The sequence below is a fragment of the Archocentrus centrarchus genome, chromosome 10 (assembly GCF_007364275.1).
Source record: "Archocentrus centrarchus isolate MPI-CPG fArcCen1 chromosome 10, fArcCen1, whole genome shotgun sequence".
Taxonomy (NCBI): domain Eukaryota; kingdom Metazoa; phylum Chordata; class Actinopteri; order Cichliformes; family Cichlidae; genus Archocentrus; species Archocentrus centrarchus.
The window spans coordinates 24,701,191-24,725,691 of record NC_044355.1 but is presented as its reverse complement, the minus strand read 5'-3'; the positions used below and the strand labels follow the sequence as shown (position 1 = coordinate 24,725,691).

At 41.4% G+C, this 24,501-nt stretch overlaps 1 protein-coding gene across 1 annotated transcript; it reads left to right on the top strand.

Moving 5' to 3' along the window:
* On the top strand, window positions 1–22,060 carry micu3b (mitochondrial calcium uptake family, member 3b). The gene is made up of 15 exons (XM_030739301.1): window positions 1–255; window positions 3,148–3,295; window positions 5,591–5,622; window positions 5,777–5,855; window positions 9,489–9,536; window positions 9,636–9,718; window positions 9,802–9,873; window positions 10,835–10,876; window positions 12,796–12,891; window positions 13,424–13,512; window positions 13,737–13,908; window positions 15,874–15,982; window positions 17,981–18,138; window positions 18,758–18,826; window positions 19,668–22,060. The coding sequence occupies exons 1-14, from the start codon at window positions 1–3 to the stop codon at window positions 18,824–18,826; spliced, it is 1,452 nt and encodes a 483-aa protein (XP_030595161.1). The 3' UTR covers window positions 19,668–22,060.
* The last annotated feature ends 2,441 nt before the right edge of the window (window positions 22,061–24,501 follow it).

Genomic DNA, 24,501 nt, shown 5'->3' with positions numbered 1-24,501 from the left:
ATGGCTGCACTGCGCAGGCTTATCCTTTCATTCAGCTCCAAAACAGGGACGTTCACCGCGCAGAAACAGCAAACATCCTCAAAGGCGACAAAAGTGCCGAAACTTATCGCAGCGGGAGCGTGCGTCACAGCCGGCGCTGCCGCTTATTATTATTACTACTGCTGCTCGCACGTCGGTAGGCGGCCCGGACTGAAGAGCCACGTCGAGGATCGGCTCGTGCATCTGGCGCTGCCATCAGTTTCCGCCACCCATAAGGTACGATAAAGTAGTCAGCGGCTGCTGTACGGTGTCAGCGTTCAGCTCACTACAATTCACACGTAAAAAAATATACTCCAGTTTGTCTTCTGTGATCAGCAACCTGAACCCCAGCATGTGATGATTAGGCAGCTTCGTGAAGTGACAGTTATAATTATGTGTCGTTACCATAAGGAGCTATCCGCGACCTTTGGTGCTGAAATGGCAAAAAGTGGTCAAAGGCGTCTTAGATCACGTGACCTAATGGCCAAGATGCCTGAAGGTTTTGCTTGCTTGGCCGCATACTGGGCCATGACTGAAGATTATTACTGATGCATAATACATTTAATGTTGTGTAGGCACTATTGTGTATATATATAGGTGGTGGACAAAATAATACGAACACCTGACTGCACATGTAATAAAATGCTGTGTTGCACATGTATTTACTTATATAAGGATTTAAGGATAAAGTTAATGTAAATTAAAAAAAATACTTTTCATTCATTGACTTCATATTTTACCATTATGGGGGTGCTCACTGAATGACTCTCTTGACTAGAGGGCGATAGTCAAGAAAAAGAGGCAGAAGAGGGGTAAAGTATGCAATTAGGTTTCCAGGCGGTAATTTTACATTATTTCCTTTTTGTGTGTGTGTTTTTGGATTCACAAAGTTTATTTTACTCTTTTCTACTTCCACTATCTATAATTTGTGGAAATCACCCCTAAATATACACTCACAGGCCACTTTATCAGATGCACCTTCCTTCACAACTGCTTTAAATCTTCATGGGATAGATTCAACAAGGTGCTGGAAACAGTCCTCAGAGATTTTGGTCCATAACGACGTGATAGAATCACATAGTTGCTGTGGATTTGTTGGCAGCACATCCATGATGTGAATCTCCTGTTCCACCGCATCCCAAAGGTGCTTTATTGGACTGAGATCTGATGACTGTGGAGGCCATCTGAGTACAGTGAACTCATTATGTTCAAGAAACCAGTTTGAGATGATTTGAGCTTTGAGACATGGTGCTTTATCCTGCTGGAAGCTGCTCAGGTAGGCTGTGGTGTTTAAATGATGCTCAGCTGGTACTAAATGGCCCGAAGTGTGCCAAGAAAATATTCCCCACACCATTACAACATCACCACCAGCAGCCTGAACTGTTGATGGATCCATGCTTTCATGTTGTTTCTGCCAAATTGCCACCCTACACCTGAATGTCTCAGCAGAAATAGGGACTCATCAGACAAGGCAACATTTTTTTTTTCCAACTGTCTCCATTTTTGGTGAACTTTTGTAAATTGTAGCCTTAATTCTTGGACATGTGCATTCAGAGATGCTCTTCTGTTTTCCTTGGTTGTAACAAGCAGTTAGTTGAGTTACCACTGCCTTCCTGTCAGTTATAAGACCAATCTGGCTGTTCTCCTCTGACCTCTGGCATCAACAAGGCATTCTCACCCTGAGAACTGCTGCTCACTGGATATTTTCTCTTTTTCTGACCATTCTCTGTAAACCCTGGAGATGGCTGTGTGGGAAAATCCCATCTGGCAGCCCGTCTGGCACCAACAACCACGCCATGTTCAAAGTTACTTAAATCACCTTTCTTCCTCATTCTGATGCTCAGTTTGGTCTTCAGCAGGTTGTCTTGACTGTTTCTACATGCCTAAATGCACTGAGTTGCTGCCATGAGACTGGCTAATTTTATACTTGAGTTAAAAGGAACTCAAACAGGTATACCTAATAAAGTGGCCAGTGAGTGTATGTGTTCAGTGATCATCTTACAAGTAGGGCAAATGAGGACTATTTTTATGTTGATTAATTTTTTATTTATTTATTTTTTTTTGTTAGCTGGACTGGATGTTACAATCCCTTTGGATCAGCACTGTATTAGGCTGAATATAATGTTAGTTAATTAACTGAATACAATTTAAAGTATCTGAATACTGTGTTTAATTTTCTGACATCACAGTTCCTCAGAGATTTAAAAAGTCATTTAAAAACACATAGGAAAGAACACTTGGTAGCATTTAGGCAAAAAATCCAAAGAAAAAACAATTACTGTCACGTCAGCTGATTATTAGGTATTACTAATTAAACGCTTTCCAGCACTGTAAACTATAAGCTTCATACATAGGCTTTTGCATCACTGTTCTGTTTAACCTGTGTACAGCCTGCACATGTTGTGCCATAACACAGCAGCACTTCTCTCTTTAGTCTCTTTAGCTCAGACATGTGCTGACAATACTAATGAGATCTTTACAGATCATTGGGGGATATAAACAAATACGTAAACCATGTGTGATGTGCTCACTTGGTTCCATGCAGAGGAAAGATTGCTTGTTTGATATCTGTGGGTAGGAGGGAGGTAAGCTCAACTGGTGTCCACATAAAGGGGGAATCCAGGGACACAGGAAACTGGACACCAGGGTTTGGCGGACAGGCTGATATTTGATGAGAGGTGGGGGTGGTTAGAGGGGGTTTAATGGTTAAGCACAGGGGGGCACACATTCCCTGGGTGTTTGCTCTGTGCCCAGTGGACCTGGCAGCGTGCCACCTGACAGAGAGATCCACTCTGTCTTCACCGATCTGGCCTTCTGATCTGGCCGGGTATGAGCAGTCGTAGGGACATTATCTGCCACGCAGGGATGAAAAATAAGGCTGACATAACATGCACCCCATTACTGAATTAAAGCATGGGCCTCTTTGTTGTGCCATGTGAGCGAGGCTTTTCGTGACAGGAAAAGCTTCCATGGATTTCATAAGACGCATCTTTCAGACACAATAATCACTGATATTTCATGGTGTGTGTGTGTGTGTGTGTGTGTGTGTGTGTGTGTGTGTGTGTGTGTGTGTGTGTGTGTGTGTGTGTGTGTGTGTGTGTGTGTGTGTGTGTGTGTGTGTGTTTGCAGACACGGCCCTACAGCTTGGAAGATGGAGATGCCTACATGTCCTCCTATGAGAACAGATTTCGCCTGTTCAGTTCAGTGGAGTACGAGGGCCAGCTCTACATGACTCCACTAAACTTCATCGAGTCGGTCACGCTGAACGAACCAAAGAGTGAGTCAGCTCCTAACAGTCAGCTCACAGCACAGTACCAGACGTCCTTTAGAGGAATGAAGGAGTGAGGGTTAGTGTTAAGGTCAAACAGTTAGCCAATCAGTTAATCTCTTATTACTTTTTCTAGCTTATAAATACTATTTGCTTGAAGACATCAGTGTGGCCTTTGGGACTATAAAGAGTGTGTTTTCTTCCTTTTTGTTATTTTATAGTTAAACAACTAATAAATATGGAAAAATAATCACTACTTGACATTAAATCTTTGCCCTCTCTTGACTCAGTATTTCCAGGAACTCTGGCGACATTAGAAGAAGGAACCAGAAACCAAAGACTCATGATTATTCCAGCTGACAGTTATACTTTATGGAAAATTAGGCAGACTGGAATAATAATGGATTAGAAAGTGACAGAAAATGTGTGTGCTGTTCGACCTGTAATTGTCACACAAGAGGAAATATCAGCAGAGTCATTATGGAGCTCTCTGTACGTGCTGTTACACAACTGATTAATTTATTATTATGAAAGGATTCTGTCAAAAACTTTAGAGCATGTGATTTACCTCAATTTACCTTAAAAAACTTTAATGTTTTTCTTTAGCACATATGGTAACTGCATTGCAACAAATGATAAAATCAAGTTTTGTTGCTTTTCTTACAAATCAGTTCATAAAATTATAAAATTCCTAGGTTAAACTCTTGGGTGCTGCTTTAGCTCACTTGTTTGAGCAAGTGACCCATAAGTGTTATTCCATTTAAGATCAACCAAATCTGAAAGAAGTTTAGAATCAGCTGTTTTGTTTTTGTACAATAACTTTAGTATATACATCGAAGCTGTGCAAAATTTTACCTTCATACTATGATAACTGACCAGGTTACAGCCCCTTGAAGCACATGGAGGTTGGTTGAAATTTTTTTATTAATATTATTATGCCAGCGTTTTTGAATCCTCTGAACCTCTTGAGTACAGGTGATAGCCAGAGCCAGGAGAGCTCATGATGGGCAGCAAGAAATGGAATTTCCTTCCAAGCCAACCCAGGCATGCTTTCATCCACACCTCACCAGGTGTTTAATTAAGGCCATGCAACACCCAAAGACTATATCAGTGCAACGCCAGTACGGGCTGCAGAGGGACACCTTCCTTCACTGTCATCTCTTTAGCTCACATTTTTGTGTTGCACCTTTATTTTAATCTTGTTAATAATTTCCATAACAGTGTCTACTAATATAGATTGCAGTCATTGCCAACTGACTACTAGCCGGAGCGTTGAGTTGGTGTTTGCAAACCATGCTTCATAAACACTGCAACAGTGTCCTGCTCCTGCAGATGCCACACTGCCTCCATAAGCTTTGTTGTTCTGTGAATGAATTAACTGCTTTCATCAGCGGCCATTTGCTTAATTACGTGTTCGTCATGTTATCAGCTAAATCTCCACTTCCTTCATCCTCCAATTGTTTTCAGTTACGCAATATTTAATAGCAGTTTTTTTTTTTTTTTAAGGTGTTGTTTTCTGGAATATTCTTGCTGCTGAGAGCCTGTGAAGTATCACCAAACAATAAGTCACGGCTCTAAGTGCTTTCAGTCATAACACCTGCATAAAGATAGACATCTTTACCAGCAACCTTACTTTTATGGCTCATTTATGTGGTAACAAAGTCACAGAGACCAAACAACTTAGCATGGATACCATAAATGTAACGATAAGACGGTCTTCTGATTGCTGTGATTGATTGTAACATTAGGTGTGTGTGTGTGTGTGTGGCCTCTATCATGGGCATCTAATGAGAAAGGTAAACAAGACGCACAAATGCAAAGACATGGTATTTGTTATTATTCTGAAGCTGGTAATTTATTAATTTGCTGCAAAATACTAATTACTGTGTTTTATGGTGGTACTGTGGCTGTAATAAAGCAGTGTTTTTCTATTCAGTCATGTAAATTATTTATATGTAATCCATAAGATTTGCAGGCTTATTAACATGAACTGAAAACATCAAATGCCCGCAGTGGTGATAGGGCCCCCTTCCTCTTGTTAGCAGAGTAATCATAATTCCAGACAGAGGCTTTAAAAAATGTCAGCAGAGGGTTATTGTCAATGTTATCGACGCAGTTTGGCAGCCAGGTGTTTTTACGACACCTTCTGCTTATCTTCTGCTTTATTGGCCACTGGAATGTGTTCATGGAAACACACGGGCTTATGTTTCTGTCCATACAAACTCGTGTTTTCACCTGTACTCCTTACATGGGATTCATCATATAAACATGGAATCCACTAACTGTTGACCTTGTTTTGTTTAGGCAGGAGAGTATGCAAGACCCTCACGAAAAAGGTGAGTTGTCCTGTCATTGGAGCTCTTGGTGCTGGTTCTCAGAGCCTCCTCCTTATCCGTGTAAAACCCTCTCTAATTACTGTAACACCAACAAATACACACTGCAGGACTTAGAAATGAATGTGAGATTTGGGATTTGCTTCTGTTCTCGCAGGAATTAGACAAGATGCTGGCTGATACCCCACCTGTTTGGAAAGGATCATCTAATTTGTTTAGAAATCTGCGTGAACGAGGTAAAGAACCCATGCTTTGTGTTCCTGCATTACATGCAAATCCTTTGAATGTCCCTTTTTGAGCTTTTATTTTTCTAAGGCCCTCCCATGTCTTTGTTCAAAGCGTGCTCTGTTGTTCATGCGCCTAATGTGGAGCAGAAAGCGTGGGTTATAAATGTTATCTTATCTTTCCATCAGTCTGGTAATATGTTGTAGATTTATTCTTAGGTAACCTTTGCAAGGAGGAATGCCTCATTGATGATACAGTATACAGAACAAGCCTTAGAAAAATGCTTCAACTGTGAAGTTATTGGAAGCTCCTGAACTGCATAATTTGATGATAATCACAGGGTGACAGGAAGCAGCTTTGAAAGAAAAGCTCTTAAAAAACACAAGCACAAACACAAACACAAAAACACTTTCTTGTAATTTTTTAAAAGTGGCCTTGAGAAACTTTCTGAAGGTTTTTCAAAGTTTTTCACTCATTTTCAGTCCAGTCCTTGTACTGGACCATGTTTTTTTTTTTTTTTTTTTGTTAAGCTACTCAACCCCGACCTATGAATCATTCAAGAATTAAAAAGACACCTAACTCAAGGGATGAACCAGTGTTGTGACTACACATCACTTAACAAAGAGACAATTTTAAATAGTATCTTTAAACACTTTGTTGCTAGCAGCCTGTTACAAAAACAATTTGATTAGCAGAATCTATGAAAAATGGCAATGACAACACAGTCCGACAGCATAAAACAGTATATTTGCATCAAAAAGGTGATTCCCAAACAGCTATTACGTTAAAAATTGGAATATTTCAGCATGTTGTGCAGTCTGTCCTTAAAAAATATGAGGAAACTGGATAAGTGGAGGACAAAAGAAAAAGTGTTAGGCTTAAATATTTATGTACAGCAGATGATTTTTAAAGTCATGTTCTTAAGAAATAGGAAAAAATCAAGCAAAGACCTGAGAGATGCATCTGGCCCTTCAGTTCATCCATCTATAGTTCATTGAAGCCTCATCAGAAATGGTCTCAGTGGAAGGGTGGCCGTAAAGAAGTCATTCTTAAGGAAGGGAAACAGGGTGAAAAGGCTGAGGTATGCCACATTACACAAGAACTGGACTGAAAATCAGGTCTCATGGAGGGATGAATCCAAATTTGAATTTTTGTTGTCAGTATGTACAGAAGAGGTCAGGAGAGAGAGAAACAACAGTGAGTGTCTATGCAGCCATCTGTAAAACATGGTGGAGGCTCTGTCATGGTTTGGAGCTCCATTTCAGCCAGTGGTGTTGGAGACCTTGTTGAAATTTATGGAATTAAGAATGCAGAGAAGTAGAGTCAGATTTGGATGTAATACCATCTGCAAAACATCTAATTGGCAGCAACTTCATTCTTCAGCATAACAATGATCCCAAACACACTGCCAGTGCAGTATAAGCATACCTGGATAGAAAAAACACAATAAATGCAGTCAGTCATGGATTGGCCTCCCCAGAGCCCAGGCCTCAACATTACTGAAGCAGTGTGGGATCATCCTGACAGAGACCGTAACAAAAGGCAGCCAACATCCAAAGAAGAGCTTTGAATGTCCTTCAAGAAGCCTGGAGAACTGTTCTTGAAGACTACTTAAAGAAATAACAAGAAAGCTGCCTCAGAGAGTTCAGGCTGTGCTGAAGCATAAAGGTGGTCACACCAAATATTGACTTTCAAGCTTATCAGAATTGTGCACACACCGTTTTTGTCTGATATGCTGTATTTCAATGTATGTTTGTACATGTTTCAATAAATCTCTGCACCTATTTCCCATTTCCAAACAAAATATAAAGAAATGAGGGAAGGCTCAAGTCCTTTGGACAGTATTGTATTGCACATCAGACAGATTAGGTCACAAATCTCAAGGAGAAAAAGCATCCAAATGCTAACAACACAGATTTCCCCTAATTTTATATTTTTAGCCACAACATGGCTACTTTCTACTGCTCTCTTATTCATGTTTGGTTGGCAGATTTTTATGATGGATGCCCTTCCTGTCACAACCCCAGAGGGATCTGCATCTCCTTCCGGGATTGAACTGGGGAAAGTCGTCACTGTTACTTCCCAGGTTTCACTGTATTCAGCACACTTAACTGTGCAGGCACCTCAAGCTCGTAAAGCATACCTATGAACACTGCGCTCTGCACATCTGTAGCCTAGATGTGCTGAAAGCATATACTGATCTGGCTTAATGTGGGTTGTGTAATTTCTGTAAACCTCAGTTCATAGTGATAGCACATGAACTGGAGTTGTCAGTGTGACTGAAACTCCCCTGTTAGTGTTCCCACCTGGGCCGGCAAACATCCCAACTCAGTAGGTCAGACGAGGCAGTGGAGCATCAGATCTCACTGTTCTGCTCTCTCCTGTGTTGCTTTAGCTAAGTGCCAATGCTGGGATTTGGGGCTTTTAATCCTGCTGTTAAACGTTGCAGCTTTGTCAGTGAAAAAAAGGCCTGGATTGATCTGTGAACAAAGCGTTGCTTTAGAGAATGAGGGAGCTTGTTTGAACCCAGCTGTGTCGAGACATGTCCCACTGGCCACCCCCCTGATCACCACGGACATGATGAAGCCTAAGAATGGCATTGGATTACATCTCCGGGACTGCCACTCCGTATGAAGTGTTTTTGTGGAATTCTTTGTATTGTCTAACAACATCTACTTGAGCTCAGAGGCTGAGCTGAAGGGAGAAGGGGGGGAGTGAAGGTGTGTGGTATTGGTGAGACATGGCAGGAATCTTAAAAGTTTTTTTCTCTCTCTCTTCAAGCTGTTTAAGCTTTAAAAGCTTTGAAGGTAGAGATCTGCTGTGGTTATAGGGCCATACCTGCCAAACCGAGAGAGCTGGGTGAGATATGGAGCAATTTGTCATAGAAAATTTTTAGATGATTTTATGTCAACTAATTATCATTTCTCACCTTAGTTTGTGCATTTACACATAATTCCGGCTCCAAGAGGAAGCATTTTTCATTTCAGAAATAATGTTCCTTTTTCTGAAAATCTCTCCCTGCAGCAAACCTCGTACCTGAATTCTTTTCCCATAACATCCAGAGCAGTCACCCAGAACTATCTGTTCTTGATTCTCTATCTTCCTGAGCAAACAAAAGCTTGGGAATGCTTTCAGAGGCAGAAGGGAGAAGCCCCCCGAGTCTGCTGAGATGTCTCCTGACACTTACTCTTCCCCTTCTCCGTGTCACACAACAAAGGGAGCTGAAGGATGCGACAAAGCCTGAATCGGCCATTCTCAATCAGTGACAGATCACTCGAGAATGTATTACACCTTGTTACCCAAACACGATCAGAAAGCCATGGGCCTTAAATTTGTTTGGGTTTGTGTCCAGATCGGTCAGCTCAGTTGTAAAGCTTGTGTTTGTGTGAGGGGAACACCAAGCATGAAGTAAAAGGCACCTTTTAAGATGCTATCAGCGAGCACGGGGAGATTACCTGTGTCTGAAGGCGTGCTCGGTTTCTTCGGATGGATTGTTCATCTCAGCAGCATGACTTTGAACATCTGTAAACACCTTGAGCTAACTGGTTAATGTTATTTGATGCCATTTTGAGCGTGAAAAGGAACATTTTGGTTTTTGTTTCTCAGCTTGACTCTTTTTTTGTTTTTTTTTGTCTTTGTTCTAGGTGTCATCAGTTATACCGAGTACCTCTTCCTGCTCTGCATTTTAACAAGTCAGCACACTTCTGAACTGGTTTAGTCCGTTATCTTTAAAATTTGTTTAACACAATAAAGGCGGCTGTCCAATGTAATTTCATTTTGTTTGCTTCCAGAGCCCCACGCAGGCTTCAGGATTGCTTTCAACATGTTTGATGCAGATGGAAATGAAATGGTGGACAAAAGGGAGTTCTTGGTGGTATGGAAATCATCATGATTATCAGATATAATGAGATTAATTTGACAGCTACGTGTAATAATGTGGTGTTCTCTCTCTCTTAGCTGGAAGAAATTTTCCGTAAGAAGAAGGACAGAAAAGACATTACTGAAGATATGCAAAGACTGGACCAACAAGTATGAGCTTAAATGCTTTTTTTTTTTTTTACTGGTTCTTTCACTAGCCTGGATTCAGCAGAAACGCTCTGAGCATGCTGCATGCTACCTGCTCAGGCAACTATGCACATACAGTTGGCAAGTTACCATATAGGAGCTCTCGGAGGTCTGGATGAGGTTTATGGTGTTTGGTGCCTTTTGGAGCATGTGTAATGCACTTATCAGACAAACAATGTGGCTTGCTGTGTGGTTAATATAGCAGCCTTTTCTAGGGAAATTCTAGTGTTTAATTTGTATGTTACCTGGTACTAAGGGTGAGTGCCTGCATTTGTGTAAGCACACAATCTCACACAGCTGGTGGAGACCAAAAACAGAGCTGAATAAAAAAAGGAGTAAATGCAGTTTTAAGACATCAGTCTGAATCTCAAAATTGAAGTCAGATCAAACTGTGTGGGTTTATGCTTGCAACACTTGCAGTAATCCTAGAGAGAACACTGGTTGCACAGAGGTGAAGGTGGTCATACAGGGTAAAACATGCCTAAGGCTTTCATCTCTTGGAGTTGTCTTATGCTGCATGCAGGTGGATGTAAACAGGGAGAGGTGAACAGAGCGATAAGAGCGATTCTTTGAGGTCTTATCGCACAAACACAGCATGGAGGAGCTTATTCTGCTGGGACAAACGTTAGCATCTCTGGACAGTCTTGAATTAAAATTGCACCCGTATAACTATCAAAAAGATCATTAGAATGGGTACTCTAGATTTGGATGCGCTGAACAAAGAAAAAGTTGAAGGGGCAGACTGTGCATGCATTTATAAGGCGTAACAATAGCTTGGGACAACTGTCAGATAAACTTTCTGTCTTGACTTGAAAAAATCGATTGATGTCTCTTCCAGCTATCTTCCTTTTCTAAAATACTGTGAATTATGAGCTAGCACGCTGCTCCAATTCACCTACCCTCTTTTTATTTTTTTGCATTTCAGAGCCTTCAACTTTACGGACATCACAAATCCCAGGCGTGCAGCGTAAGTAGCCTATTCTTCTTGTCCCTGAAGGAAAACGAACAGCTCTGCTCGTTGCACGTTTCTTTTTTTTTTTTCTTTTTTTTTGGAATGCTTGCTTCCCAATCTGAGTTATCACAGGAAATATACATGTATCTGAGGGGCTGACACCACCCGTATTTGTCTGAGGTAACCTCACTTCACATTCAGTGAAATTTGAAATACCTCACTTTGCACTTCAGCATTATCTCACGTTCGTGTGTGTGTGTGGTAATGCAGGAGGGTTGCAGCTCAGATGATTTATGTACTCGCCTTTTGTCAGTGTTGGGCAAGAGATTTCACTTCAAAAAGCTCTCACCTGAAGACTGACAATGCTTTTGCCCAGACCCACATGTTTTATTTTTACAGTTTCTTGAGGAGTGGTATTTAGGCTCAGGTTACCTTTTGAGAAGGGTTTGACCATGAAGATGCCAGTCAGAGAGGAGCAGCAGAAGCACCATGAAAGCCACTCAACAAACACATCGGAGAGCCTACAGCTAACAGAGAGCTCTGTTTGAAGACGTTACCTGTAGGTGTGTCTTTTTTTGTTTTGATTCCCTCTGCTTTACTGTAGGTATCTTTCCAGCAGAAAGTTCAAAAGTCAAATCTTTTCAATAAGACATAACAGGCATGTCTTGAGTGCTGTGGTTGGGCTTTCCCCAACATATTCTAATTACAAGTTTTCCAGGATCTTTTCTTGGGATCAGATGGGAACAGCGGCGCGCATTAAAGAGTTGTTCCGTAATTAGCTGCGGGATCATGCCGTAAATCTCCCTCTCTGCTAAAAAGCATCGAAGCGTAGAGGAAGAGCTGTTTTATCAGCTGTCTCGCTTTTTCCCTCAGGCCTGAAAGATGAAAAAAAAAAAAAAAAAAAGGAATAAGATAAATAAATATTATGAAATGAAGCAAGCCCCACTTAAGAACACGTGTCAGCAGCAGCTGGCTGTTCCTGGTTGGTTTTGTGATAGTTTTGTTTTTGAGTGAGGTGATGTCGAGACTTGAGAGGCCTCGAGCCTGAAGCAATGATAGGTTGAAATAATAAACAATGAGAATGAGATGAGAGGGACCAACATCTTTTTGTTTCGTAAATGGGAGTTAAATTTGTTTTTCTTCACTAAACAGAAGACCGATTTCCTGTGATCTTTTTTATTGCACACAACAGCAGTTTAGTAGAAAATGTTTTCGGGAGTTGTGTTTGGGTGCAGCTGTTGCAGCTCCGCGGCAGCTGGGAGAGTTAAGGAAGTAGTGTAAACTGTAATAAGGGTAATTATTGGTTAATCAAAGATAAACAGCCTGAACCTCATTGAGGAAACATACAACAGAGTGGCTTCCAGTAAGCATCAAGTATTAAATATGACATGGGAATTATAGGAAAATGACATAAAGCATCAAACAGCCATCATGGCAGTACTGAAGATGGAAGGTGTTTGATAACCTGCATTTACTTTGCAGTGTAGCATCAAACGATGACATATTGGTTGGATTCAGTTACAGAGAGCCGACCCGGCATGAATCCTCCTCCAGGTCTTACACCTTGCATGCTTTGGACATGTGTTAGCCATGTTGGCTCAACGTCCTGCCAAGAGGCTGCATGCATCGCTGCAGCGCAGGCTCATGTCAGGGCCGATCAGCTTCTCGGATACACAGGTGTCAGCCCCACGCTGTTTCTGCATGTGTCTGTCCCTGTGTCTCTGTGGGCACGCAGCTCACCTGTCTGTCTTTCTGTCTTTTTGTACTTCTGCCCACCCCCTCACCCCCCATCTCATTCTGTTTCTGTTTGGTTCTCCAGCCTTTAACACTGTGTCCTGTCAAAGTTTGTTTATCCATCTTCCTTCCCCTACTCTTGGTGACACGAACCAGATGTGTTTTGTCTTCTAACAGCTGTGCTTCAACTGCTACCACAGGTTCTAAAAAAAGATGGTCAGCATGTGGCTGCCCGAGGCATGTGGGATGTTCTCAGACGTGGCACAAGTCAAGTTCTGTTTTCTGATCTCACCGAGGTAGCCGGGCACTTTTTAAGCTGCTTCTTCATTAGATACTCATAAGAACGACACTATGCATCATCTGAATTTCCTTACACCTCTGCTAGAGCCTGCCGATGGTTTGTTAGTGAGCACGGCAGAATGTGTTCTTGATTTATGCGTCTGTCTGATCAGCAGGTGTGAATTTTTGAGATGCAGCATCTACAGAAAGGAGTGTAGCATGTCTGATGGTTCTGCTGCATGGCACGTGTTTGTATCGTGCAGAAATGAGAGATGCCAGCCCACCGTTCAGTTTCACTGACAGTAAAAAAACCCCATTCATTAATTCTGAGTCTTTACTCAGTCATTGAATCTGGAGGTGGCTATGAAATAACATTCACAGCAGCTGATCCTGACAGCTGGGTGTGCGGTTTTGTTCAAACTTAGACAATGTTTGGTTAAATGGTTGCAGTAATCAGTGGTTGGTTGTTGCATTGTGTGTACTTTTACAGTCTGCAGCGAGCAGTTAAATCTACGTCATAATGCAGTGAACTTTTGTTCCCTTTTATAGAATGTGGACGAAAAAACAGAGACAACGCTGTTGGTGCATTTCTTTGGGAAAAAAGGCAAAGCTGAGTTGAAATTTGAAGATTTTTACAGGTGGGTTAAGAAACCTTTTGCCTGCTTTGTGATTAATGAGGATGTCCCTGAAGAAAAATCATTACCTGACACTATTACGTGGCCGTAAATCATTTTCATACCGTACCGCACTAACCCACCAACGGTTAGTGGTTTTGTTATTGACTGTGTTAAGTATTCCTTTGTACCGAGCTTCTGGTGATGGCGTTTCCTGTCAGCAGCTGCTGTCTGTCTCGCTCCTTCAGGTTCATGGACAACCTGCAGACAGAGGTGCTTGAGATAGAGTTCCTCTCCTACTCCAAAGGCATGCCCACCATCAGTGAGGAAGACTTTGCTCAGATCCTCCTTCGTTACACCAACGTTGAGGATGTTAGCGGCTATTTGGAGAACATGCGTCATAGCATGCCAGATGAAAAGGTGTGCTTTTACCTTCAGTTTCCTGTTGTTGTCAACATTACCTCCGTCAGGTCCCAAATTTCAAAGTACAAGGGCTGGACAAAATAAAACTAGATAAATGTGTATATAAAACTAGATCCTCACAAAGTACCTCCATAACACTGAACACTGAAAGGAGTGCACATCTGTATTATACACATAGACTGTATATAAAAGATGGGTAAAAACTCTGTGACATCTCTGTGTCTGCATAAACATGTGTCCATGCCCCTCATTATGCATAGCCTTTAGACTTTAATTCTGTTTGAAGAGGTGCGTTATAGAAGTTTCATCCTCTGTGCAGCTGTTATGATGGGGTAAATGAGCTAAAGTGAGCAATTTATTTTTGTACCAGGTTGTATTTTTTCTGCTGTAAAAATGCACATTTTATCAGGTGAGTTGACTCCCTTCTGCAGCCAGCCTCAAGTGGACACCCAGGGAACTGCAGTTTTTGGCACCACTGGCTTCATTTTTCAGCATCTGAAGCTGCAGCTCAGAGTTAGCGCATTTGACTGTGTGCTTTCTGTGATTAGCTGCTGAAAATAGTGTCAGAGAAGAGGATTGATGCCTGTGTGTGCTAAAAAGGTAGACTCTGTTCCTACTTAAAATACGTGAATGACATCCCCCCTACAGTCCACTAAATGACATGCTCTATCCTAAATGGGAGCTATGTGTTGCTTGTAAGCGACAAACTAGTACATCATACAGTGTAAATCCTTGTAAAGCCACAAATTAATGTTTTTACATTTTGTTATTTGCACACAAATTAATTTAAAGTTAATCAGTGTGTTTTCTAGCTGTTTAAAACTTCTTTTTTTTTTAAAAAAAAGCAGTTTAGTAGTTTTGGAGTTGAGCAAAGCTAAGTGTCTGCATATTTAGCATATATGACAGCTGTATCAGCCCCCTTGTTTAGCTGCCAAACTGAAATTGAAGAAGTGTGTGCACCAAATTTTAAACCCCAATAAAAACAACAAAAAAAAAGTCATAACAATGCATCAATCCTGCAGTCTGAGGGGATTTCCGAAGCTATTCAGCTTTTTTCACAAGACATTCTGTAGAATCACAATTTTTCTATAAACACAAACTCCTTATGTAGCAATGTGTGGCTTTAAGCCTGAACCAGTCTGTGAGGATATTGGTTTACTGTATGTGATCATGGAAGCATTTTACCCATTTCTTCCTTTTAATACCACTCTGTGAATTAGCTGTTGAGTGAAATAACCTCATTTTAGCTCTAATTTGTTTTTCCTCTTGGCACGCTGACCCGCACGAGAAGGTGCCAGCAGCTCCTCAGCCAACTGGAGTAGCCTGTTGCAAGATCTCTATTGATAATCAAGTGGGTCTCGTCATTACGCTAAGAGATATTTTATGGCTCTTACATTGTTAAAACAGCAAAGCGTCACAGATTAGTCATTACTCCATTTGTTCGGCTGTGTGTGTTGTCTCTTTGGCTGGGCCCCCGGTGAGAGAAGAAGCTGGTAGCCGCAGGATGGTTGAGTAGACATCAATAGGCTGAGTGTTATAGTCATCAGCCAAGCCTGAGATGTTTGGGGATTCATCACTTTTGTTTTTGTTTATTCAAGTATCAGGTTAATCTGCTTTAGAAAAGTCTGCAAACGAACTGACCTCTTCCCAAAAGCGATGATCCTCCCCCCCTGCTGCTGACAGCTCGGCGTGTCCATACTGCGCAGGGAAAATCCAGCAATGTATACTTTGTCTGTTTGAATGTGTTATCTGTCTGATGACTCCAAGGTCCCACACACACACACACACACACACACACTAAAGGATTCCCCACGAGATGAAAGGAAGCAGATTATGCATTGTGTGAATTTTAGCACACAATGCTGGAGTGTTGGCACATGCATCTTGTTTGCTTTATGTGTGTCTGAGATATCATATCCATGAATAAAAGCTTTGCGTTTTATTGTCATTTTTCCTGTGAAGGGAATCACCTTTGAGGAGTTTCGGTCCTTCTTCCAATTCCTTAACAACCTGGAGGATTTTACCATCGCCATGCAAATGTACAACTTTGCCAACCGTTCAGTTGGGCAAGGTAATGTGTCACAGTGTGGAATCAGAAAACTACATCCACCCCTGAACACTGAATCTACATGTGAGTGTATTAACAGCTTAAAATTGCTAAAGCAGCCTCCACTGCAGGAGGATACCTGCCTTCAGGGATTTGCTCCCATACAGCTGGAAGAGTATTTAGTGAGGTTGGTCAGAGATGGTGGGCGCTAACCCACTCGCAGCTGCTGTTCCCATTATATTCAAGAGGATGGGGTCGAGGCCAAATGCAAAAAAAAATGTCCAGCTAATGTTTAAGCACAGTATTTTTTCTAAGATATGATTACAGGGTGTATGTAATTCATTGTCTAGTTTCACATCAAAAGGACTGTTTGGACACTAGCAGTGTCTAAATACACTATATTGCTAAAAGTATTCTCTCACTCATCCAAATCACTGCATTCAGGTGTTCCAATCACTTCCATGGCCGCAGGTGTATAAACCAAGCACCTAGGCATGCAGACTGCTACTACAAAGAATGGGTCGCTTTCAGGAGCTCAGTGAATTCCAGCGTGGTACCGTGATAGGATGCCACCTGTGCAACAAGTCCAGTTGTGAAATTTCCACACTACTAAATATTCCACAGTCAGCTGTTAGTGGGATTATAACAAAGTGGAAGCAACTGGGACCAACAGCAACTCATCAATGAAGTGGTAGGCCACGTAAAATTACAGAGCGGGGTCAGTGGTGCCCGTAGTGCACAGAGGTCACCAACCTTCTGCAGAGTCGATCATATCAGACCTCCAAACTTCACGTGGCCTTCAGATTAGCTCAAGAACAGTGCGCAGAGAGCTTCATGGAATGGGTTTCCATGGCTGAGCAGCTGCATCCAAGCCTTACATCACAAAGCACAATGCAAAGCATCAGATGCAGTGGTGTAAAGCACGCCGCCACTGGACTCTAGAGCAGGGGAGACATGTTCTCTGGAGTGATGGAGCACTTCTCCATCTTGCAGTCCAATGGGTTTGGTGGTTGCCAGGAGAACTGTACTTGTTTGACTGCATTGTGCCAAGTGTTAAGTTTGGTGGAGGGGGGATTATGGTGTGGGGTTGTTTTTCAGGCGTTGGACTCAGCCTCTTAGTTCCAGTGAAAGTAACTCTTAATGCTTCATCATACCAAGACATTTTGGACAATTTCATGCTCCCAACTTTTTGGGAACAGTTTGGGGATGGCCCCTTTCTGTTCCAACATGACTGCGCACCAGTGCACAAAGCAGGTCCATAAAGACATGGATGAGTGAGTTTGGTGTGGAAGAACTTGACTGGCTTGCAGAGTCCTGGCCTCAACCCTATAGAACACCTTTGGGATGAATTAGAGCGGAGACTGTGAGCCAGGCCTTCTCATCCAACATCAGTGTCTGACCTCACAAATGTGCTTCTGGAAAAATGGCCAAAAATTCCCAAACACTCCTAAACCTTGTGGAACACCTTCCTAGAAGAGTTGAAGCTGGTATAGCTGCAAAGGGTGGGCCGACATATTAAATCCTATGGATTAAGAATGGGATGTCACTCAAGTTTGTATGCATCTGAAGGCAGACGAGCAAATACTTTTGGCAATATAGTGTAAATTTGATTAAAAAGTTTATGTATTTGCTGTACAGTGTGATGTAATATCTCATGTTGCCCCATTAGGGGACGATTTTTGCCTTCCTTAGTGGGGCAATATTTACGTGGGTGGTGGGTATCAAAGTAAGATCCACATGAATGCCATCATCCAAAGCTTCCTAGCTGAGATGAACAGTGATTTTTTTTATTTTTTTTTACTTCACCTGTCATGGGTTTTAATGTTGAGGCTCATTATTGTAACTAAAAGAACCCATCATTCAATCAGGAATAATATTGCTCCCCTTATTTGCTTCCTGTACCTACCCACTTTTTTTTCTTGCTTCTTCACAGGGTAATTTTGTCCTATATGTAAATTTTATATAAATCAAAATATTGCTGTTGATATTGGTAACAAATACATGATAATCTGTCGCCCTCAGAGGAATTTACCCGGGCGGTTTTTGTGGCCACTGGCATCAAGCTGACCCCCCACTTGGTCACCACTGTCTTCAGGATCTTCGACGAGGACCACGACAATAAACTCAGCCACAAGGAGTTCATTGGCGTCATGAAGGACCGGCTGCACCGCGGTGCCGGGGTGAGACAGCTGAGGGCTTCTATTCAATATTAATCTGTTTTTTTGACACCGAGCGTGACAGAAAAACATGTTCCTCCTCAAAGCAATGACCAGGGTGGAAGCAGCGCAGTGGTGATAGCTTTTATAGCCGGTGTCTTGCTGTAAAAGTTATCACGATATCAAATTGCTGTAAAAGTTATTATAAGTGTGTCTGTCAGCTGCTTTTTTTTTTTTTTTTTTTTTGGATAAGCAATCTGTTAGTTTAGATGGGCTCAAAGGTGGTTACATGGATGAGAGTCAAATATAGGTTAATGATGAGCTCAGATATACAGTACTTTTACAGAATTTGCCGTACTTAATCAGCTTTTAGCAGCAAAAATCGCCATGTGATCTGCTTAATTATGACTTCAAGTAAGGACTAATTATGTGTAATTTTTCTTCAGGTTGTGGTATACTTAAATACCTCCACATCATCATGTGTTTAAATTACACTGCTGCTGCATTTTGTCTCTGAAGCACATCACTGCTGAGCTGGTGATTTGAGGCTTACATGGCGCTATACTGCCATCTAGTGGCTTCTCATCGAATCAAATTGACTCTTATTTTTTTTTCTTTTTTTTTTCTTCGCACATATTCACAGGGCGTCCGAGTGGAGGAAAAGTTTGTCTCCTTCAAGTCCTGCATGAAGAAGGAGCTTTCAGGCAAATAGGTAAAAGTCTTCATGCTGTCAGCATTCCCCAATGAACGGGACAGGAATAAAAAGGTTTCCAAAGATGGCTGCTGTGGATTTAAAAAAACACTGCAGGAGTGGTTCTTAGTTTCTTAGTCACACTACAGCAGCACACAGTCTTTTGAGGTGTGTTTGAAGCCCTCACTGTCCTCGCCTGAAGCATTAAATTACACTGTAATATTAACGCCTGAACAACTGCCACCAGATACCAGCTTAGGCCTGCATACATGAGCAGCGAGCGGTGCAGTTTAAAGCTGTATACATGTTTCAAAGGAAACTCGAAGGAGAGGACGTAATAATCTGAAATCTGATTAAAAAAGTCTGGATAAAGGCTTGACCTGTGTTTTTTTCAAACTTGAAAATATGAGGTTTGTGAGAAAAAGGGTGCCATTGTTGCAAGACTTTCATGAGGATGAAAGTGCAGCAAAGAGTTATTATTTGACCCTGGCATAGGATAAAGTGAAAGCGTTTTGGTTAATTAAATGATTCTTACATTTTTATGGTAAAGATGAACCCTCAGCCAGCAGCAGGTTAGCTTAGCATAACCACTGGCAGGCTAGGTTAACAGTTTATTTACTTTAAATAAATGGGACCTCTGCTCTCACTTGCATAGGCCTTTATAGCCTTTTAACCTACATGCTAAAAATCTGCCCTGATTTTTTATATCTCCATACTTGCAGGGCTGCTGCTTCACTGTGACTGCTTTAAGCACTTCCGTTTTCATTTCTCAGAAAAACTACTGAATTAATCTTCCCACTATCATCACAGTTTGGTTTCACAGCTACCTTTTTTTCCCCTTCTCTCTGTTTTTTGTCAGCAGGTGTAAGGTCCCAGCACCAGTGCATGTGCCTCCTCTCCTCTCCTCTCTGCCACGACAGAAAAGTTAATGCATGCTGCAGCACATTATTGCGCTATCTTTGAGGTTTTGAAATAAACAGGATGTGGCACAAAGAGGATGTGGTCAGCCTGATGGAAGCGGCGTTGCAAGTGGTCAAACGAACACCAGTGACCTGCTACTTAACCCAGTGTTACAGGACTCTGCGAGCGTATCTATATGCTTTTGCCTGTTTAAGATACTGAACTATTTATTGTTGTTAACTCTTATTTATTTATTTAAAAAAAAAAAGAAAAAAGAAAAATCATGGTTGTCTTATTACTGCTCTGCCAGCATGTTTTGCCCACTCCTTCTATCCTGAGTCTGATTCTGTTCAGTGGAAGCATTGCCTGCATGCTTGCTCCTTTTGTGGTCTCAGCAGCCCCCCTGCACAGATCAGCCTCCCCTCCCCCTCCTACTCGCCCCCAAAACTCTGCAGCTAAAACCCTCCCGGATCCTCCAGAGGCAGCAGGCCTGAACACACTTGGTCTGTAGCTTTTTCTCGGTTTGACTACAGGCAGCTAACAGTGTTAATCATTTCTTGGCTGGTACAGAGAAGTGCTTTTGCACCACTTGCAGGGATGACCTCTTTATAAATATATGCAAAATGTTAAAGCCATACCTTTGCTTCAGTCCCGGGACACTGAGCTTTAATATCAGGAATAATACCTTAATTTTCTGAAGCTTCCACTTATTGTACGAAGCTCTTATGCAATATTATGTTTGCTTTGGGTGGAGTCGTGTGCTGAAAAAAAAAAACACCTTGAAGATATTGTCATGTTACACTCTTTAATGTATTAACCAGACTAATGTATTTGTATGTCACATTTCAGACGAGTTCCTATTTAAATGCTGGGTTAGTTAGACTACCTCATTCCTTGAGATCAGGCTTCGACTGTTACACTGACATTCGCTCTCATGTGATCACTGTTTCCACGCCTGTATGTGAATAAACCACGCCTGACTCACCGTCCTCTCAGCAAGCCGCTGTTGCATTCTCCGTTCTGTGATTACAGAGGAGTGGTGGCAGCACCACACTGGATAAAATTGGCTGTTTAAATCTCAACCTGAAGGCAAATCATTAACAGTATTAATCATAAGAAACTTGGGGCTGTGTGGGTGTTCAAAACTCTAATCAGGGACTTTTTTTTTTTTTTTTAGCTTTAAATGATTAATTCAGCTGGGTAATAATTTACAGGCTGGCGCTCTAATCATCCACTTTCTACAGTAACATGAAGGGGGACTGTCAGGGATTTTTGTAGGTGTCATTTCAATAATCAGACATTCATTTTTAGCTGTTCAACTATATTTCACATTCTTGTCTGTTTTGATGAGGGGCTTCACTTTTCTGTCACTTTCATAGGAGCAATCAGGTTCATACAAGGAGAAATTGTGCCACGCGAAAGGATGCATTTAGTGGTGCTTCAGCAACTTCAGCAAATAATTTCACAAAGTTGAGTGATTTATGAGAGATATTAAAGACAGATTCTCTCTAACTGAAGCAACACAAGATTTCTTTATTTAATGTTAAAGCTTTAAGGCACTGGATCCCTAATCACCCTTCCCTTATTATCTCAGATTTTCCAAAAGGCCTGTCTGAGCCACTGGATGCATTTATACAACTGTTTTCACAGGCTGAGGAGCATTTCTCATTCAAGTATATGAGACTGTAAAGCTGTAGAATCACTGCTGAAAATATACCTGATGCTTGCCTATCATGTCACTTTATGGCTTCACTGAAAGCTCAGGTCATCTGTGCTGCCTTCCAGCAGCCTCTCTACTCTCAGTGTTATTTGCTGCCATCAGAACAGGGCAGTAGATATGCATAAGGATCTTTTCCCTTTATTATTTGATATACTGTGGACCTTTTCCATAGCAGCCATTCTCATATAAAATAGCCTGTAAACTCAGGTGTTACTGATCACATTAATTAAGGCTTTGTACTGAAGTACAGGCCTTAATTAATGTAATTAGTAAAAGTTGTATTACTTTGAACCCTGCCTGAAACCTCAGTGAATTTTGATTGTGGACACACCTGCTGGCTTCATAAACATGCAGGAAATGCTGATGCTATTATTACAATTAGGATTCATTTGAACAGTATGGGGCACATTAAGCAGGGGTCTGGAAGTCCTTTATGAAGAAATTTTGAATATAGTTTCTGTATTCTGGTGCATTTTGCATGTGGCAATTTGTAACTTTTTAAAAGTTAAGTGCAAAAATTGGGCGATCACCAGCATATACTGGAATATAATACATTGAAGCTCCCAGATTCTATATTGTCTTAAGATAATTATTTTCATCAGTTCTCATGCCTTGTTATCTTTGCTGAGTCACAACAAAATAAAGCCAGATCTTTGCTTCTGTCCTTTTGTGTTTTCTAACTTCCCCTTATTATATTATAATTGCACACTGCTACACTCCCTTCAAAATTATTGGAACAGTGAGGCCGATCCCTTTATTTTTGCTGTGGACTGAAAACATTTGGGTTTGACATTAAAAGATGAACATGAACCAAACGATCAACACCTCAGCTTTTATTTCCAGGTATTTATATCTGGATCCTGTAATTTCCCCATTGTGGAATCAATAAAGTATCATCAACATCATCATCATCATCATCATCATCATCATCGTGATGAAGAAAATTGTCACTGGTTTGTTAAGAAACAGCAGATAGATCAAGGAAAACAACAGCAGCTGATGACAGAAACACTGTAAGTACTGTGAAGAAAGACCCTAAAACAGCTGTTAATGACATGAGCGTCACCCTCCCGAGGGCAGAAGTGAAGCTATCACAATCTACTGTTTGCAGGAGGCTTCACCAGAAGATGCAAACCACTAATTAGCGAGAGGAACAGGAAGAACAGGCTGGAATTTGCTAAGAAGAACAGACACAAGCCTCAGAAATTGTGGGACTGACGAGACAAAGACGAACCTTTACCAATGTGATGGAAAGGCTAATGTTTGGAGGAAGAAAGGATCTGCTCATGATCCCAAACATACTGAGATCATTTGTGAAACACACTGTGGGTAACGTCATGGTTTGGGCTTGTGTGGCTTCTTCTGGGACGGGCTCATTAATCTTCATTGATGATGTCATGCATGATGGGAGCAGTGTAATGAACTCCAAAGTCAACAGAAACAGTCTGTCAGTGCAAAGAAAGATGCAACCAAACTGATTGGGAGATCCTTTATCATGCAGCAAGATAATGGCCCAAGACACACTGCCAATAATACAAAGGAGCTCATCGGGGGCAGGAAGTGGAAGGTTTTAGACCGGCCTCTCCAGACTTAAACCCTATAGACCATTTTACCTGCGAAAGAGGAGACTAAAGGGAGTAACACCCCCCAAAAAACAAACAACTGAAAGAGGCTGGAGTGAAAGCCTGGAAAAGCATCACAAAAGAAGAATGCAAAAGTTTAGTGATGTCAGTGGGTCACAGACTTGATGCAGTTATTGCAAGCAAAGAATTTGCAGCTAAATATTAAGCCTTGTTCGCTTTAATCTGTTTAATGTTTATCTGCTCCAAAACTTCTGCGCACAAGAAAAATGGGTGGCTTCAGTCAGAAGGGGCTATCTTCTGAAGTGTGTATCAGATCCAGATGTAAATACCTGGAAATAAAAGCTGAGATGTTGATCTTTTGTTTTGTGTTCATCTTTTAATGTCAAACCCAAATGTTTCCAGTCTAGAGCAAAAATAAAGGAATTGGCCTCACTGTTGAAAACACTTTTGGAGGGGAGTGTATATGGGTGCAGTCTAATATCTAACCTTCCCTTTCTTAAACTGTAATTACACATTACTGAATGGGTACAAACTGTATTGTGTTCTTACATAGTGCTTACATATTACAATAGCAGTACAGAATGTATTACAGAGTATCCTATCCTCCACTTCTTAACTTGCAATTACACATTACTATAGAGGTGCAGGCTGTATTATAGCATATCCAGACAGAGTATACCTTTGAGATGCAAGCTATTACTGTGTGGAGCTTTGGCGTTCTCTCGTTCAAATGGGACAACCCCAAAGGCACAAGCTGCAGACCTGCAAAGGTTTGTGGAGTCATGCCCAGGCCTAAATGACACAATTCTGAAATGTAATTCCAATATACTATTGTTTTTTTGTTTTTGCTTTTTAACGCTGTTTGTTTGTTGTCCTTTATGCCAGGGTATGATTCCACAAACCTTTTCAAGTGTCAAGCATATGCCTCCAGTGTTTGCCCTTCTAAATAAGAGGACACACTAAAGCTGTAGCTTACACAACCGCAGCATGTGTTGATACAAAGTGAGAAGTCGAGGTTAGAATACACCACTAAATGAGTAAATGGTAGGGAAAACATTACATTAAACTATACTTATAATCTAATTTATGTCTATTTTCTTGTAAAATACTCTGAAGGTACTCATTACTCAAAAATGAGAGTACAATTTGTTTCTCTTCCGTTTCAAATCTCCAGTTCACTGCTTTTTAATTACAAATCACTGTGTAAAACATGATGGTAACTGGCACACAATACAGTGTGCAGTATGGCTGAGTTGCTCTGTACAATGCATTCTGCAGTAGGACTGCAAGGATATTTTGCAGGTGGAGATGCAGCAGAAGCAGCTGGATCTTGCAGACCTCCGCCTCCACTGTCAAGTAATGATTAAACACAAAGGTAGGACGGTGGGAAACGGATAGAATAGCAAACAAACAAACAAGAACACACTGAGCGAAATGGTTAGGTGGGGAAGGAGCTGCTTCACATCACCCAAATTTGACAAACTGACCAGAAA